The 15,617-nt window shown below is 53.2% G+C and overlaps 9 protein-coding genes across 9 annotated transcripts in view; 4 read left to right on the forward strand and 5 right to left on the reverse strand.

Moving 5' to 3' along the window:
- Positions 1-512: 512 nt before the first annotated feature.
- On the forward strand, positions 513-2,301 carry VTN49DRAFT_7064 (uncharacterized protein; the record flags this gene model as incomplete). The annotated part of the gene is made up of 5 exons (XM_069415292.1): positions 513-828; positions 885-1,257; positions 1,307-1,677; positions 1,725-2,064; positions 2,121-2,301. The coding sequence occupies 5 exons, from the start codon at positions 513-515 to the stop codon at positions 2,299-2,301; spliced, it is 1,581 nt and encodes a 526-aa protein (XP_069265104.1).
- Positions 2,302-2,625: 324 nt separating this feature from the next.
- Positions 2,626-3,393, forward strand: VTN49DRAFT_7065 (uncharacterized protein; the record flags this gene model as incomplete). Its single annotated transcript, XM_069415293.1, has 1 exon — positions 2,626-3,393. The coding sequence occupies one exon, from the start codon at positions 2,626-2,628 to the stop codon at positions 3,391-3,393; it is 768 nt and encodes a 255-aa protein (XP_069265105.1).
- Positions 3,394-3,494: 101 nt separating this feature from the next.
- On the reverse strand, positions 3,495-5,887 carry VTN49DRAFT_7066 (uncharacterized protein; the record flags this gene model as incomplete). Its single annotated transcript, XM_069415294.1, has 3 exons — positions 3,495-3,715; positions 3,780-5,748; positions 5,798-5,887. 3 exons carry the CDS (start codon positions 5,885-5,887, stop codon positions 3,495-3,497), a joined length of 2,280 nt encoding a protein of 759 aa, XP_069265106.1.
- Positions 5,888-6,273: 386 nt separating this feature from the next.
- On the forward strand, positions 6,274-6,561 carry VTN49DRAFT_7067 (uncharacterized protein; the record flags this gene model as incomplete). The annotated part of the gene is made up of 2 exons (XM_069415295.1): positions 6,274-6,313; positions 6,374-6,561. The coding sequence occupies 2 exons, from the start codon at positions 6,274-6,276 to the stop codon at positions 6,559-6,561; spliced, it is 228 nt and encodes a 75-aa protein (XP_069265107.1).
- Positions 6,562-6,726: 165 nt separating this feature from the next.
- On the reverse strand, positions 6,727-8,085 carry VTN49DRAFT_7068 (uncharacterized protein; the record flags this gene model as incomplete). The annotated part of the gene is made up of 8 exons (XM_069415296.1): positions 6,727-6,781; positions 6,833-7,277; positions 7,327-7,383; positions 7,441-7,533; positions 7,596-7,728; positions 7,796-7,831; positions 7,889-7,958; positions 8,054-8,085. 8 exons carry the CDS (start codon positions 8,083-8,085, stop codon positions 6,727-6,729), a joined length of 921 nt encoding a protein of 306 aa, XP_069265108.1.
- A 1,389-nt stretch (positions 8,086-9,474) lies between these two features.
- Positions 9,475-11,181, reverse strand: VTN49DRAFT_7069 (uncharacterized protein; the record flags this gene model as incomplete). Its single annotated transcript, XM_069415297.1, has 4 exons — positions 9,475-9,503; positions 9,558-10,444; positions 10,497-11,025; positions 11,091-11,181. 4 exons carry the CDS (start codon positions 11,179-11,181, stop codon positions 9,475-9,477), a joined length of 1,536 nt encoding a protein of 511 aa, XP_069265109.1.
- An 843-nt stretch (positions 11,182-12,024) lies between these two features.
- On the reverse strand, positions 12,025-14,426 carry VTN49DRAFT_7070 (uncharacterized protein; the record flags this gene model as incomplete). Its single annotated transcript, XM_069415299.1, has 5 exons — positions 12,025-12,707; positions 12,757-13,946; positions 14,002-14,126; positions 14,192-14,248; positions 14,322-14,426. 5 exons carry the CDS (start codon positions 14,424-14,426, stop codon positions 12,025-12,027), a joined length of 2,160 nt encoding a protein of 719 aa, XP_069265110.1.
- Positions 14,427-15,006: 580 nt separating this feature from the next.
- On the forward strand, positions 15,007-15,339 carry VTN49DRAFT_7071 (uncharacterized protein; the record flags this gene model as incomplete). The annotated part of the gene is made up of 1 exon (XM_069415300.1): positions 15,007-15,339. The coding sequence occupies one exon, from the start codon at positions 15,007-15,009 to the stop codon at positions 15,337-15,339; it is 333 nt and encodes a 110-aa protein (XP_069265111.1).
- A 35-nt stretch (positions 15,340-15,374) lies between these two features.
- VTN49DRAFT_7072 (uncharacterized protein) overlaps positions 15,375-15,617 on the reverse strand; it is a gene marked incomplete at both ends in the record, with an annotated part of 3,027 nt that continues 2,784 nt past the window's right edge. The window contains one exon of the mRNA XM_069415301.1: positions 15,375-15,588. Coding sequence (XP_069265112.1) covers positions 15,375-15,588 — 214 coding nt within the window. The remainder of the gene's footprint in view (positions 15,589-15,617) is intronic.

The raw sequence follows: 15,617 nt of genomic DNA on the forward strand, positions 1-15,617 counted from the left end.
CTTCCATGCTACATCCCCCTTCCCCTCCCGTTTCCTCCCGTTGATCGTTACAAAATAAAAAAGAGGTAACCTTAATATGATACCTGATCAAGTCTTGATAACCCAGGAAGTAGTTGAACAAACGCCGACGTCATCGGCCCAACTTAGCGCCATGATTGACTGACCCCCCCCCAATCACGAGCCTTAAAAACTACACGCTTTCAGTCCTTCTCTCAGTATTGAGATTTTGAGAATGTTGGCGTTGAGAAAGATCATTAATCCCGCAATCCGTTTTTCATTTCTTGGATTGTGTTCTAATTTTATATTTTAATCACCCATCGGTTTTGTTGATGGTCGCTTTTCTGCCTTAAGGTTCTTCAGAGTTGTATTTTTCCCTACTGCCCCGCCGTCGTCATAGACCCAGCCTCCAGTCTATCACGATATTACAAGAAATCGATAACTACCCCTCAAAAGGAGCCAAGCTCGATAATTTGGCAGTTTTGCGGAGAAGAAGAGAAGAGGAGCAGTTCAAAATGCCTTCTCTCGAAGAAAGCAAAGAGAGCAGCAACTCGGAGGAGTCGCGATTGCTACTCGTCTCCAATCGTCTGCCCATCACCATCAAGCGCTCCGACAATGGCAAGTATGACTTTTCCATGTCGTCGGGCGGCCTGGTCAGTGGGCTGAGCGGCCTGACCCGGTCGACGACGTTCCGTTGGTATGGCTGGCCGGGTCTGGAGGTGCCGGAGGAGGAGATACCCGTTGTCCAGAAGCGGCTGAAGGACGAGTACGGCGCGATTCCTGTGTTTATTGATGATGAGCTCGCAGATCGACATTATAATGGATTTTCCAGTGCGTCTACTCCGTCACCAAAAAGTAACGGAAGGATTGGGAAGCTGACTGCGCAGACTCGATCCTATGGCCGCTGTTCCATTACCACCCCGGCGAAATCACCTTTGACGAGTCCGCTTGGGACGCATACAGGGAGGCGAACCGGTTGTTTGCGCAGGCAGTGGCGGCCGACGTGCAGGATGGAGATTTGATCTGGGTACATGACTACCATCTCATGCTCCTGCCGGAAATGCTGCGCGAGGAAATTGGCGACTCCAAGAAGAATGTCAAAATAGGCTTCTTCCTGCACACGCCTTTTCCCAGCAGCGAAATCTACCGCATCCTGCCTGTGCGCAACGAGTTGCTGCTGGGCGTCTTGCACTGCGATCTGATCGGATTCCATACATACGACTATACAAGACATTTTTTGAGCAGTTGCTCGCGGCTTCTGTAGGTGACCCGAGATTTAATCGAATATGAACAAAGCTAACTTGCATAGTGGCCTCAACACCACACCAAACGGGATTGAATTCCAAGGGCGGATCGTCGCCACAGGAGCGTTCCCGATCGGTATCGATCCGGAGAAGTTCCGGGAGGGCCTACAGAAGGAAAAAGTGCAGAAGCGCATCGCGCAGCTGGAGCAAAAGTTCCAGGGCGTCAAACTGATGGTCGGCGTCGACCGACTGGACTACATCAAGGGGGTTCCACAGAAGATGCATGCCCTCGAGGTGTTTCTGAGCGACCACCCGGAATGGGTCGGTAAGGTGGTACTGGTCCAGGTGGCCGTGCCGAGTCGGCAGGACGTGGAGGAATATCAGAATTTGCGGGCAGTCGTTAACGAGCTGGTTGGGCGGATCAACGGAAAGTTCGGTGAGTATCTTCTCTTCGAAGGAAGCGGTTATATGCTGATTGAGTAGGCACCGTCGAGTTCATGCCAATCCACTTCCTGCACAAGTCGGTCAATTTTGACGAGCTCATTGCGCTGTACGCCGTGTCGGACGCCTGCATCGTGTCGTCGACGCGAGACGGCATGAATCTAGTGGCCTACGAGTACATTGCCACGCAGCACAAGCGACACGGCGTGCTAGTGCTGTCCGAATTTGCGGGCGCGGCGCAAAGCCTCAACGGCAGCATCATCGTCAACCCCTGGAATACGGAAGAGCTGGCCAACGCGTACCAGGAGGCGGTGACTATGAGCCCAGAGCAAAAGGCGCTGAATTTCTCTAAGCTGGAGAAATACGTGTCAAAATACACAAGGTAATCCTTCCTTCCTTTATTCAGAATGCCTTTGAGTCATAGGCTAATTCGTACAGTGCATTCTGGGGCCAGTCGTTTGTCAGCGAGCTGAAGCGTGTCTCGTCGCAAGAGCGAAGGGTGCATGTGCGCAAGCCGTCGTTGCTTCAAGATGGGTTGTCGGGGCGCCCGTTGCCGGATGGTCCGGAGGAGGAGGCGGAGGAGAAAAAGCAAAATGGCGAGGAGCAAGCGGTTCCATAGATGTATAAAATCATGACTGCTATGTGATTAATCGATCGTGCATTCATGTACACTAGGAGTTCGTCGTTCCATCTATCGGGAGCATGGGCATCGAATTACGGGCTAGGTTCGATTGGGGTGTTTTGATTGGCCAGTAATTGCAAACAATGCAAACACAGACGTGCGTGCAAGTTTGCACGACCGTCGTTCCTAAATTTTATCGACGGGTTCAGCAACTCCATCGCCATCAGAACACGAGTTTGCGACTCGTTACGGGGGAAAGATTTGGAGGGTAGCATGAGGTGAATTGATTGGCACATTGAACGGGAAGAGCAATTGGCACCAATGGCGACGAATCTCCCAATCCGCCGGGCATTCACTGTCCTCAGTCGAGGATTCTACTACCGTTCGACGACGACTACGACAATTCGAGATGCCACAGCAACAACATCAGTATTGAAAGCCATCACTGCGACGACGGCTGGGCCGGCATCATTCTCCTCCCGATCGTATTCCACCCCAACATCGACAACATCATCACAACCCGAAAACAACACACCACCATCGACGACGACACCAACATTGAACGAGAATGAATTGCCAGACCTCCCCCTTCGCACCTTCCCCAGCACCCGCAAAGTCGGCCGCGTGATCGCCACGCACACCATGCAAAAGACTGCGCGCGTGGCGCACAAGCACATCACCTGGGACAAGCATATCCGGAAATTCTACCCCAAGGTCACGACGTATCTCGTGCATGACCCCCGCGGTTCCCTGCGGGAAGGGGATGTGATTGAATTCTCTTCCGGTGCGCGTCGCTCGCCGCGTGTGCGGCATGTGGTGGAAAAGATTATTGCGCCGTTTGGGACCCCGTTGGAGGAACGGCCGCCGGTGATGACGCCGGAGGAAAGGGAAAGGGAGAGGTTGGAAGAACGCTGGGCCAAGTTGCAGCGGAGAGCGCAGAGGCAAGGACGCGATGTGAATGAGGTGGTGGAAGAGGCGAAGGAGAAGAGTGTCGGGAGGATTAAGAAGTTGGTGCAGAAGCGGTTGGAGGAGTCGGGGTCGATCTTGTCGTCGTCGTCGTCGTCGTCTACGAAGACGGAGTCGGCGTGATTTAGTACATCTGTACACATACTACTACGGATTATGTACTTTAGCTTTTCTTTTTATTTGTGTTATTGCACTAGACAAATCTATCTATCAGACTGATGGGTTTAACCTCCCCGTTCGCCATACTCCCTTGCCCACTCTTCATATCGCCGAAGTCCCTCACGGTTCACACTCGGTCGGATCGTACACAGACTCGCTTCAAAATCCTCAAACCGAATTGGCCGGATTTGCTCCATCGGCGTGTGTAGCAATGCCTCGCCGAGGTTACGTAGCGGGCCCATGGCGGCATCTTTAGCGAGCGCCGTGATGTCGGAGCCAGAAAACCCTAACCACATCAATCACTACGTTAAACGAAAACACCACGAAGAAAGGAGAAAGAACGAAGATACCTTCGGTGAGTTGAACTAAAACCTCGATATCATCATCCGTCAGCTCATGCTTCTGATGACTGAGCAGCTTCCGCAGCTGCTGCTCCCGGACAGGGCTCTCCGGCAACGGGATGTACTGCCGGCGCACGAAGCGGCGGCGCGCGGCTTCGTCAATGTCCCAAGGGAGGTTGGTTGCGGCGAGGACGAGCACGCGGCTTGCATCACCGGATGAGGAGGAATTCGGAGCTCCTGCCGCAGCCCGCTGCAGATCGGACCACTGGATGAGAAACTCCGTCTTGGACCGCCGGGACGCCTCATGCTCCGTGCCGGACGACCGCATCGACAGCAGCGAGTCGATCTCGTCGACGAAGATGATTGACGGTGCTAGCGCTTTTGCTAAGCCGAACAGCGCGCGCACTAGCTTTTCGCTCTCGCCGTGCCATTTGGACGTGAGGGTCGACGAGGACACGGAGAAGAAGGTCGACTTGGACTCTGTAGCAACGGCACGCGCAAGCATCGTCTTGCCCGTTCCGGGCGGCCCGAAGAGCAGCATCCCCCGCGCGGGTTCCCGTAGACCCCGGAAGAGTTCCGGCCGGAGGAATGGATACACCACGGCCTCTTTGAGAGCGTTCTTGGCTGTTTCCAGTCCCGCAATGTCGTCCCAGTGCACGTCGTCACCGCGCACAATCACGTCGTTGAGGATCTGCCGCGCGGCGGTCACATCAATGCCTCGTGGGAGCTTCTTCAGGATGTCCCGGAAGGTACGGTCCGTCTCGTCTTCCTCAGAAGATGGCGCTGAGTCTTCAGATGGGCTTGATGGTGGTGCTACTCGCTGTCTTTCGGGAGCTGTTGTCGTGGCTTTCCGCCCCGGTACTTCTCGCTCTGATCGGCGCGATCGCCTCTGCTCATCCTCGCTAGGCGATGACGCATAATTTCTCGGTCCTCGTGGCGCCGCTGGGCTCAACCTTGGGATCGACGACGCCTGCGGGGTAGAACTCGACCTGTTGAACGACGGCGGGTCAGGACCGGGGCTCCAATCCACGTATTCCTTCCGAGCAAGCGGTGCTGATCTAGGAGACTGCCTCTGTGGATCGTTTGCTGATAGGGACTTGCTTGCCGCCGCGGCCGCCGCCTGCTCTGGAAGAGCGGACGCAGATCTGGACGACGACGATAGCGGATCGGCCACCTGGGGTTCCCGCCAATACGACGGCGAGAAGTAGTCCGGCGGCGGCGCGCGCACCTTATTCGTCTCCGTACGCTCCCGCTTTGCATCAGTCTCTGTTACACTGTCTCCAGACGACGAAGCTCCTAGACCCAGTGACCCCCACGCCAATCCTGCTGCTTTGGACGCCGCCGGGCGGGACGAGTTGCGGCCACTGCTTGCTTTTGCCTTGCCCTTTTTCGGCGTCGAGCCGTCTTTCTTTTGCCGCAGCGTGGTGAGCATCACCCTGCGTCGCTCCGGGCTGGAACCGCGGGATGTCTCACGAGCCAGAGGTGAGGGCGACACCGACGCTTCACGACCATATCCGCTCGGTTTGACCGATGAGGACGACGATCGTGACGGCGGCTGTGGGCGCGGTGGCAGCGCTGGTGGTTTGCACAAATCATCATAATCCATGGCAGGCACTGTCCCATCGGCGATCCACCCAGGCGTACTACTTGCTTCCACCACCGGGCTCGTAACTGGCTTCTTACCCTTTTCCAACTTTGCACGCTGCTGTGAAGACGACGAGGAGGACGACTGCTGCTTCGGAGCCTCCTTTCCACCTCCGGAGGAAGAATTAGCAGCAGCCTCCTTCCAACTCTCCTGCAACGCCTCGAGCAGATCCACGCGCTCCTTGCACTGCAGCTCTAACTGGCGGATGGATTCTTGCAGGACCCTCTCAGTCTCGTTCTTGGGCACGTAGTTAGGCGGAACGCGGTAGGCATTGTGATAGTAGATGGTTTCGAGGGCATTGCGCCATGATCGGAGGGCTTCTGGTTCATTATTCTTTCCTCCAGTTAGAAACTGCTCTTGGTATATGAATTGGGGATCGAACCTGTCCCTCAAAGTATACCGCCGTCGAGCACATCAAATAACACTCATCATACGTCTTCTGCAGCGAAGACGAAGGCTTGGAGCGCATCATTCAGAAAGTCGAGATCCACACGCGGGAGAACAGACAAGACTCGTGTCGGCCATGCGACGCTGTCTGCCTGTAGCTCCTTGGATGAGTTCTAGAAATTGTACTGATATAAGTGATTTGCGGTTATCGATATCGGAGCTAGGGAAGATGTGATGAATGTCAAGTGGTGGCGCTGAGCTCTCATCAACGCCGAGACGTTTAATTTCCCAGCCTCTCTCTTGCACAAAAAGGCTGATATACGCCCTGCTCAACTTGGAATTGAACCACGGCAAGTAAAAAGTCTCCTGTCGATTTATGGCTCGAACCGACGAGAGAATCTGTGACGTAGTCGAGCTCGTTTTCTCCCATACTGGGCTTATGTAATCCATCTATCCATTTTGATGAGAGGAATGTATCAATCACAAAAGCATTGCATCGCCCTTCTTGGGGGTATGTCAAGAAGACGTCTATGAGTACAGAGGTTCGAAATCTGGCATAAACACACAACAGTGAATCGAAGAAGGTCCAACGCACAAACAGCCCCCAGACCTACACATCAATCAATCATCAGTTCCATCCGACAAGGAATATCCCAGCAGCATGCCCACTCGTTCTTTTTTCTTTTTGCTCTACCGGTTCCAACGCCGGAAATGACAGACTCGGACAGACAGACAGAAAAGCACGTGTATCAGAATTAAAGGATGTCTGCCGTGAGATAGATGGCGCCCACATGCGAAGCGTAAGAAAATACAGATATACAGAGGCAATGAGGAGATCAGTGCCGTCCGTAGATCAGACGCAGTGACTGGTGACTCCCCAGACAATGCGTGCGATGCAATCTGAATGTGTACTGCACGCTAGCGTCATGTTTCGTCTTGTTGATGCTTAAAGTATGCCTTGGCCATTTCATACGATGTCCTGCAAGAGTCAGCGTGATGATTCCTTTCGTTTATCAGAACAGGAACATACCAGCAAATAGCCGTGCTGGGCATCGTCGAAATGATGCGTGGCCGTATTCCCCGCAGGAACCCAGTCCATCCAAACTTTCGCTGGATGATGGTGGCCGCATCGAATAACCCTCTTGCTGTGCGCGCCTCCGGGTCCTGCGTGATCCCGCGCGTTTGGAGTAGCGTCTTGATCACGTCGAGCGGCGTGGTGACCGCGGCGGCCACGGCGCCGGCTAACCCACCAGCCACGCAGTGGGTGAGCGGGTCATATTCCTTGTTCGGGTTCATGACCTTTGATATCGACTCGTAGGCCACGAACTGCGTCGCCGTGAACGGCACGGTCATGCACAGTGTCGTGGGGTACGAGACGTAAAAGGCTTGTAGCCCTTCGGCGCGGTAGACGGCGCGCGCACATTGCGCGATGGTCTTGTGGGTTGCGCCTTGGGCTTGCATGCGTTGTTTGATGACTGAGACAGTCAGACTCTCATTTCCATCGCATGGGGAACTGGTACCTACCGTCAAATGGATTCATGAGAGCATCGCTAGCAATTGTTGCTGAGGCTCCGCTCAACGCTGCCCGGGGCATCAGCGTAACTCGCGCAAGAACCCTTGTTTACGGTCGGGACTCACCAGCTGCGAACGGATGATGCCCATCATCGACATTTCCTCCGGCCAAATCCTTGACCAATTCGTAGGTACCAAAATAAACGGCGTGGGCGGGACCTGTGCGACTCAATCTCAGCATATTAACCCACCACTAACGTAACCGGCGCTCGGTTCCGTACCCGCACCCACGATGACGCTCGAAACGCCCTTCCATAACGTCCGCCAACCCTCGATTCGGTAGATCGTCGACACGGCATTCGTTAAACCGGTATACAAGCCGCTTGCGGAGGGATGAAGGATTTGCATTCGAGTCTATTTCCGCATGGCAACGATCAGCGGGGGGAAGAGTTCGACTTTTTCTAGCGTTGTTGGCACAAACCTTTAACAAGTCTACCGGGTACATAACCGAGTGTTCCTAAATAGAATTAAATCAGCCACGCATATTGCCAATCGAGAGGAACCAAGAGCGTACCGCAATCCCGGCGAATGCGCCCGCGAGCATGTTGTGCCCGAGGCCATAATGGGACGGGAGAGCTTCGTAGCTAAAATTTCACCACAAAACACCCAGTCAGCCTCCATTTCCTCGGTCGCGAACAATTGTGCCATTGCCAATTTGCCCGCAGAAAGAGAAACGTACTCATATTCCTGGCCCGAAATGTGTTCCGCCATTCGAGCAGGAGGAAGAGCAGATGCTCTCTCGGTCGCAGCCGGAGCCGCCAGGGTTGCGATGGGCTGCCGAGAGAAGAGAGAAAAAAAAGTAGAGAGAAAAGAAGAGAGGAGAGAGATATGCGATCGACGAGTTTGGTGAGGGCTACGCGGACCACCCTCGTTGTAATATAATATCAGTCTTTTTCCTGGGGTTTTGCGGTCGTTGGAGCCGGAATCGCGGAGTTCTTGTCTCTCTCTGGCGTAGGGAACGTGAAAGTCGCCGAGGCCCGATATTAGGGTCGATTGATACGCAAACAAAATATGTAAAAGAGAACAAAAGATCGCAAAATCTAACAGAACAAATCTAATTCATTCTGCTCAAATGTTCTGTAATCAACGGACAGATCGAATCGGAGGCGGATTTTGACTTTTTGATCTGCGTCGTGATTGATTTTGGATTTTTGGAGCTTGTGGCGGCAGAAATTCTTTCGACTCCAAACAAGACTATTCCATCCATGCATGAGATTTACTTATATATCGGATGCAACGCATCTCATGACGATATCAATTCGATCATTTTCTTGCATTATACATTTGCCAAGTACTCCGTACATACTGTAGGCCGATTGCCGTTCGTTTTCGAGGACGATCTGATACTTTTTTATCTGATCCGAAATTCACCCATGACATTTCATCATCGACATCTTCCCCCCGCACCATCTCCAACTTCCCGCCTTATTCAGATTGCAGTCCCAAAATAACTACGATAACTGTTCTTTGCTCTCCTCTTTCGAAAACTGATTCCTGGACGATTACGGTGCCAGCAACCGCGGAAATGTCTCCTTCAATCCTGCGAACAATACTCGGGCAAAAGTTCCTAAAAAATTTCTTGCATCAAAACTCAAAATGGTAGCCTGACAAACTCCGAAAACCGACTGTCATTTCTTCACGAGAAAAAAACCGACTACGGCCGAAATATCGGAGCGCTACAACTATAGAGTTCAGAGGCTCGGTGTTTGCCCGATTTGTTTCTGCTCGCCCGAGAACTCGGAAGATTGATCTTCCGAGTGCCGAGGTACGTACCACTCATTTCCCCCAGATCACACAGATCTCGACCATGAAGATTAGAAATCCAATCATAGTACTGCTGTTATATTGATAATATTGAGAATAGATCTAGCGCTCATGACAATACCAAGTACCAAATAGTAACTACCAAATGCACGGCAGATCAACTCCGCACGCGTAAAGTTGTAGGCGCCTGTATCGGCATACAACCCTAGACTGTACAATGCCTTGACTGACCCAGCGCAAATGACTCCATGCGATGGAATGCTGCTGCCGCTGCGGATACAAAAATAAACTTTGCAAAACATAAAACGAATGAATTAAAAAGAATGTACGTGTGTCTCATAATTGGACATTAAACTCCCAGTCTCCTGTAGCACCGTTAGCAATTGATGGCTCGGTAGAGATTCCGATTTGACGCTTACCATTCTTCAGATTCTCCGCAGTAAAGCTCAACAGAATCACGCGTCGCTTGTTGCAATAGGCAGTCTTGTCGAGGATGTCCACCTTGAGGTTGGCCAGCTCGTTGATGGGCTTCTCAAACATCTCGCTCAGGCTCTCCACAGCCAGTTCGAGGTCCTTCTGGTTGTCCTCAAAGATGTCTGTCAGGTTGTTGCGCGCCAGGTAGTACGCGAATGCGTACGTCCACTTGAGCGTCTGACGGCACTGCTGCAGCGCCTGCGACGCCGTGGCCAGGAACTGCACCTCGATCCACGACATGCCCGACTGCGACTGCAGGCTGGTCATCTTCTTCTCCGTCTTCAGATACAGGTCCTTGTCCAGCCGGGCCGACTGTTCGTGGTTGGCGTAGCGGTTGTAGTAGTGCAGGTACCGCTGCAGCTGCGCCCGTGATCGCGCCTGCGCATCCCGCGCCTCGGCCCCGGATTTCTCCTCATACCGGCTGCAGTTGTACCAGCTGGTACCGTGCTCCGACCAAAGACCCATGCACATCCAGCAAAACTCATGCTTGCATTTGCGGCAGGTCATGTGGTTGCAGCCGCCGTTCTTCTCGATCGTCGACTGGCACTTGGGGCATTCCTTGGTGTTGGCCGAAATCCAGTTGGCCGTTTCCGAGTCATCCTCACACTTCTTCAGCCACATCTTGACGAGCTTGCAGGGAGCGGGTTGGTGGTCGTTGAGTGCGCATCCGAAGCAGAACCGGTGCTCACATCCGCAACGCACTGTCGGCACGATGCGGGTAAGTTCTCGCGGCTTTACCGCGCAGTCGATGGCGTATTCACAGTTGGGGGCAGGACACCACTTGAGATTGTCCTTGTCGTCAACGTAGGTGCGCATGAGGAGATTATGGTATCTATATGGGGTCAGAAATCGGGACATTTGACGAATAGAAGACAGCAACTTACCGATCCTTGAGATCGTCAGTGACCAAGAGGGCCAGCGATTTCGAGTCCACGATCCGATGGCACTGATCCTGCGGACACTGTATCCGCGCAGCCTCGCCCTCTTCCCGGATCTTGTGGGCCAGATACTGCCGGAAGCAATCTACGCAGAAACGATGGCCGCAGCGCATGGCGTATGTCTCGAGGTCATCGCCATCCTCGCAGCAAATGGAGCACATGAAACCGGGTACGACCTCAGTCTTCGGCGTGCCCTCAAAGTTCTGGCCCAACCCGGCCTCTTCCAGCAGTTCCTCTGCCCGTTCCATGTACGTCTCAATAATCTTTTCGCGGTTCCATCGGCCAAAGCGGAGCAGGATCGCCGCCGACTCAGGCGGCAGACCAAGGATGTTGGCAACCTCATGGATCTGTTGGTTCTGCTCCCGCTCGATATCCGCAGGGCTCAGCACCCGGAAATCCACCTCGAACGGTTTCTTCGTCTTTTGGACAATGTCCTTGTCGTACGAGAAGCCGGCGTCGAGGTCCTCCTCAAATTCTACCAGGGGTCAGCCTCCTCCCTCCAACAAAATCAACGCCAAATAAAAGGGGGAGAGGACATACCATCTCCAAAACTCTCATCCTCGCTTTCTTGTTCCTCCAAAAACCCCCCTTGGCTTGACGCATCAGACATAAAGTCCTCCTCCGAATCCATGCTAGCGGCGGCGGTGGTGGCTGGTGTCGCGAGATCGGTTTCCCTCTTGGATGATGATGATGATACAAGGTGCTCTTTATCTGCGACGAGCTTGCGATCTATGGTCGAGACGGCCGTGCTGTGGTTGTCCTCCTCGTCGATCGCCGCCTCGACCGCCTTTCTCTTCCTCGTATTGGGCGGCGTGGTGGAAGGTGGTTTAGATCGTGGCAAGCCACGATTCAGGGCAAGAGAAAAGAAAAAAGGAACTAGGCTTTTGAGGAAACTCGAGCAAAGTTCAGAATGTTCAATAACGAAGCAATCTGTTGAGAGGAAAGGGACGGGTTCTTCGAATGATGATCGCTAGATCCCGCGCTTAGCGATAAGATGGAGTGAGACCAGGCGCGTGAACAAGAGGGTGACTCAGGTGGAAAGTCTTTCACAGATGGCGAGAAAAATAGGCAGCAAAGTCAAAAGAAGCTGATAGTTAGCTTTGTAGAAGCCGTGCACCACTAGTAACTAATGGGCACCAGTCTGCGCCGCATCAAAACCACTCCAACAATTTACCCACTGCAGCGGTTGATAGACCATCTCAACGGCGCCCGGCAGAAGGGCGGATCGGACCAGGCGGGGATCAAACCTTGATGTTGCCTAATCCGGTCAGGCGCCCGCGGCTTAGTCATCGCCTTCTGTATTCATCTAGGACAACTGGCTTACGATGTTTTTAGGCATGAAGCCAGTTGGCGAAGTGGGCTCCGGGAATTTCGAATCTCCCAATCTATAGTTACATATATGAACGCCGTAATACATGCATTAGCATAGCCAGGTCTATCACTCCTAGATCAAAAGACCGAAAGGAAGCCTCCATCACTCGCTCTCTTCCTCTTCACTGTCTTCCTCTTCCTCTTCGCTGTCCTCTTCCTCCGCGGTGGCCAGCCATTCGATAAACTGCTGCGTTTGACTGCGGACCCTGCGCAGTTCCTCTGTCCGCTTGGACCGTTCATCCTCCCACCAAGCCTCAAAGGCCTCCTCCTCGATGACGTCGAGGTCGTACAGCTGCTTAGCTGTGAACAGTAGAATGGTCTCACCCTTGGCCCGGTGGATGAGATCCTGCTGGATCTGCAGCAGCAGGTCGACCTGGTCGTTCTTCTCGTCCTTGTTCTTGTCGAACAGCCCGCGTTCCACCACCACCTTGTAGTTGGTAAATACGTCCCGGACGGCCTCGCCTGCGCCCTTTCCAGACTCCATCAGGGCCTGGACCCGCCGCATAAACGCTGTCGCAATCGCGCGTCGCACCTGGTGGTCCGAGGCGTTCGCGCTCATCCGGAGACTAACCAGTTCCAGTTGCACCACGTCCGCAGACACTCCTTCGCGGAGACTCTCGTAGACGCTCGTGGAGGCGTCATGCTGGAACTGGTCATGCTCTTCCTCCGACATCGAGGTGCCAAAGCTATCGGACCGGTGTTCTCGAAACATCTCCTCATCTGACACTTCACTTGTGAGCGTTGAGATGGAGTCGGTAGACAGCGACAGGTGTGCCATGTTGTAAACTGGGAAACTGTCAGTTCAAAGTCCCGCTAGCTCGGCCGGTCTACTCACCTAGGCCTGATACTATTTCACTTTCGGCATCATCATCATCATCTTCATCCTCATCACGGAAGTACTCATAACCGTGCCCCTCCTTGCCCACAACCTGGGGATCGGTGGGAACGACATCGCCGTCTCTCGGAGCTGCAGTTACACGCACGCCCGATTTGACCGTTACACCGTTGTCCAGCTTCACTCCAAATGATATTAGAGCACCAGGCTGGATCTTGCAATTCTCACCCACGACGACATCATTTGCGATGACCGCCTGACGGATTTCGGTCCCGTCCCCAATGACGGCATTGTCCCAGATATACACTCCATCGAGGATAACATTCTTCCCTATCCTGCAGTTTCTCCCCAGCACGGAGTTGGTAACTGTAGCCTTGTCGCCGATGCTGGTACCTTGACCTAGCACGCAACGCCGTCCAACTACGCAGGAACGGGCCAGCGTCACGCCTCGTTCCTGATACAGGTTGCCCGGCCTCAGCTCGTAGGTATGTCCAGGCAGCAGGTTCGTGTCGGGACACAACGGGTAGGTCCAACGAGAAATAATATCCTTTGAAACCGCGTCGTAGGCGGGAAGATCCCGGACTCGAGCCGCGTAGTGATCCTTGACAATGTACGTGTGAATCGTCTTGCCGTTCAGCTCGTAGTCCTTGAGCACGCCGTACAAGAACTGTCTCCGCGGGGACTGATAATCAAAACTATCTGACCACAGGCTGAGCACGTCCGGCGTGCAGATATCGATGCGGCAGTCGATAAGATCCTGCCGGATGTCGATTTCCGGGTGTGACGTGATGAGTTCCATGTCGATCGTCAGACGGCCGGCCGGACCCGACCCAGACCCTGATCGAGCTCGATGAGGGTCAATCTCCTCATAGTGCAGGCAACGATCTTTTGTGGGATCGATGACAAAGACAGGTGAGACGCCGACGGACTTGGTGCGGTGCTGTGTGCCCGCTTCCCGGAGCACCATGGTCATGATGGCGTTCTTGTCTGCCGCGCGCCGCGCGCGGTGCTTTGCCAGCGCATCCTCAATCGGCAGGTTGCTGATCACGTCGCCGCTGACGACGATGAAGTCGCCGGTGATGAGATGCTTCCCGTCGAGATCGCGCATCACATCTCCGACAGACGTCGATGTAGATTTGAGGAAAGTCAGTTTCTTGAACGGCGACGAAGATGCTTTCCATCGTGATGCCCTATCCTTGATCGTCAATATCACCTCACACGATGCTGACGAGTGTTCAGTCGTACAGAATATACTTCTCTAGCTGATCCGAATGCGCACCGCCGTAGAGAAACACCTCCTGCACCCCGGCATTGGCAAGGAATTCGAGCGTGTATTCAATCAGCGGAGTATTCGCCAGAGGCAAAAGGCACTATCATCGTGATCGATCGATTCATCAGCGCTCTCCTACTCCTTCCACCGGGAAAAATCCCATACCCTTGGCTTTTGCAAGGTAAACGGCTCGAATCGCGTCTCAAAGGTATCCGCAAGCACCTTCGTGTCGAATTGATATCAGTTCCATTGCCAACAATTTCAAAGCAGGAAAACAGTACGCAACGCGACATACAACAGCCTGCAAAGGTTCTTCAACTTCCTCCGCCGCGTTGCCCTTTTGTTTCCCGGCTCCTCCTTGTCCTCCTCCTCCGCCGCCGCCTTTCTGCTTCGGCCCCATCTTTTTTAAAACCAGAAAGGAGGAGAATTTCTTTTGTGAAGTCCGATAATATCCCGATAGCACCTATACTGATTGAACCGCACACTCGTGAGCCTATGACTCGGCATCCCACTTTCGGATCGACATTTTTGTCTCGTTTGACTTGTTTGTTCTGTTTGAAATTTCTTTCCTAATCTGGCTTACGGGATCTCTAGAGGCACACCCCTCACCAGCCACCGGACAGCCTCCAGCCATGCAAGCCACATGTGAGTCATGCAGCTTGTGCAAGCCGCGAAAGGTCCAGAACATCACAGAACCTAACCAAAAGGCCTGGACCTCGGTCGAAACTTCAACGTTCGAGATCTTCGGAATGTGCAAAAACGAAAAAAAAAGTGTTGGTGCCGCGGGCCGTGCCCAGAAAAATCAGGGGCTGGTCTAATTTTTAGAAACGAGGCTAGCTAGTATGTATTCATGCCATCGACCCGCCGAGATCATCCAGGACGAGTCTAGAAGTTGAGGGTCTAGAACTCTCGACTCCGACCGAGGAAATACCTGAAAACAATCCTTGAAGCGATGCAAGGAAGATCATCTGCAGCCGGAAATGGACATGTCGGATGAGAACTCGGCCTACCCTAATTTCCAGCGGCCAGAAGCATCAGCGCTTCGACCATCATCCAACCCCATCTATGATTTTCGGCTATCCTATATACCGGATTCCCGTGGACAACAGGCACCACCGCAATCCGTTCTTCACCATCGGGCCAAGCAACCTGCAGAAAACCCCAATTTCATCATCGCGTTGCAGAAAGTAACAACCCCAGAAGAGACATTGCCATCCCATCCTCAAAACAATCAATCAAATCGAAATTTGGAGAACAAAATCCCTTCCCCGATTATTCCTCCTTCCGAAATCCGCTTGGAGTTTTTTTTGTGACAACGGTCCAAAGTCAGCAGAAGAATCAAGACATTTCAAGAGCAGCAAGATCCAGATCCCCTCCAGAGTAGATGAGCAGAATGGTATATGGCGATGTGAAGCAATATCAAGTCGCGCCCATAACTCCCAAACGCCGATCTGTAGCAAACCGCAGGTGACGAAAAAGAGAATAGATCCCAAGACAACCACATGCAAACCGAGACCCAAATCCCGACAGATAGCCGCCGTAATAAGAAAGCAAGACAAAGCCTTCTCACGTAGAGATTAAGGCTAGAAAC

Source organism: Thermomyces lanuginosus, assembly GCF_041956635.1.
Source record: "Thermomyces lanuginosus strain ATCC 200065 unplaced genomic scaffold VTN49scaffold_42, whole genome shotgun sequence".
In the NCBI taxonomy this organism is placed as follows: Eukaryota; Fungi; Ascomycota; class Eurotiomycetes; order Eurotiales; family Trichocomaceae; genus Thermomyces; species Thermomyces lanuginosus.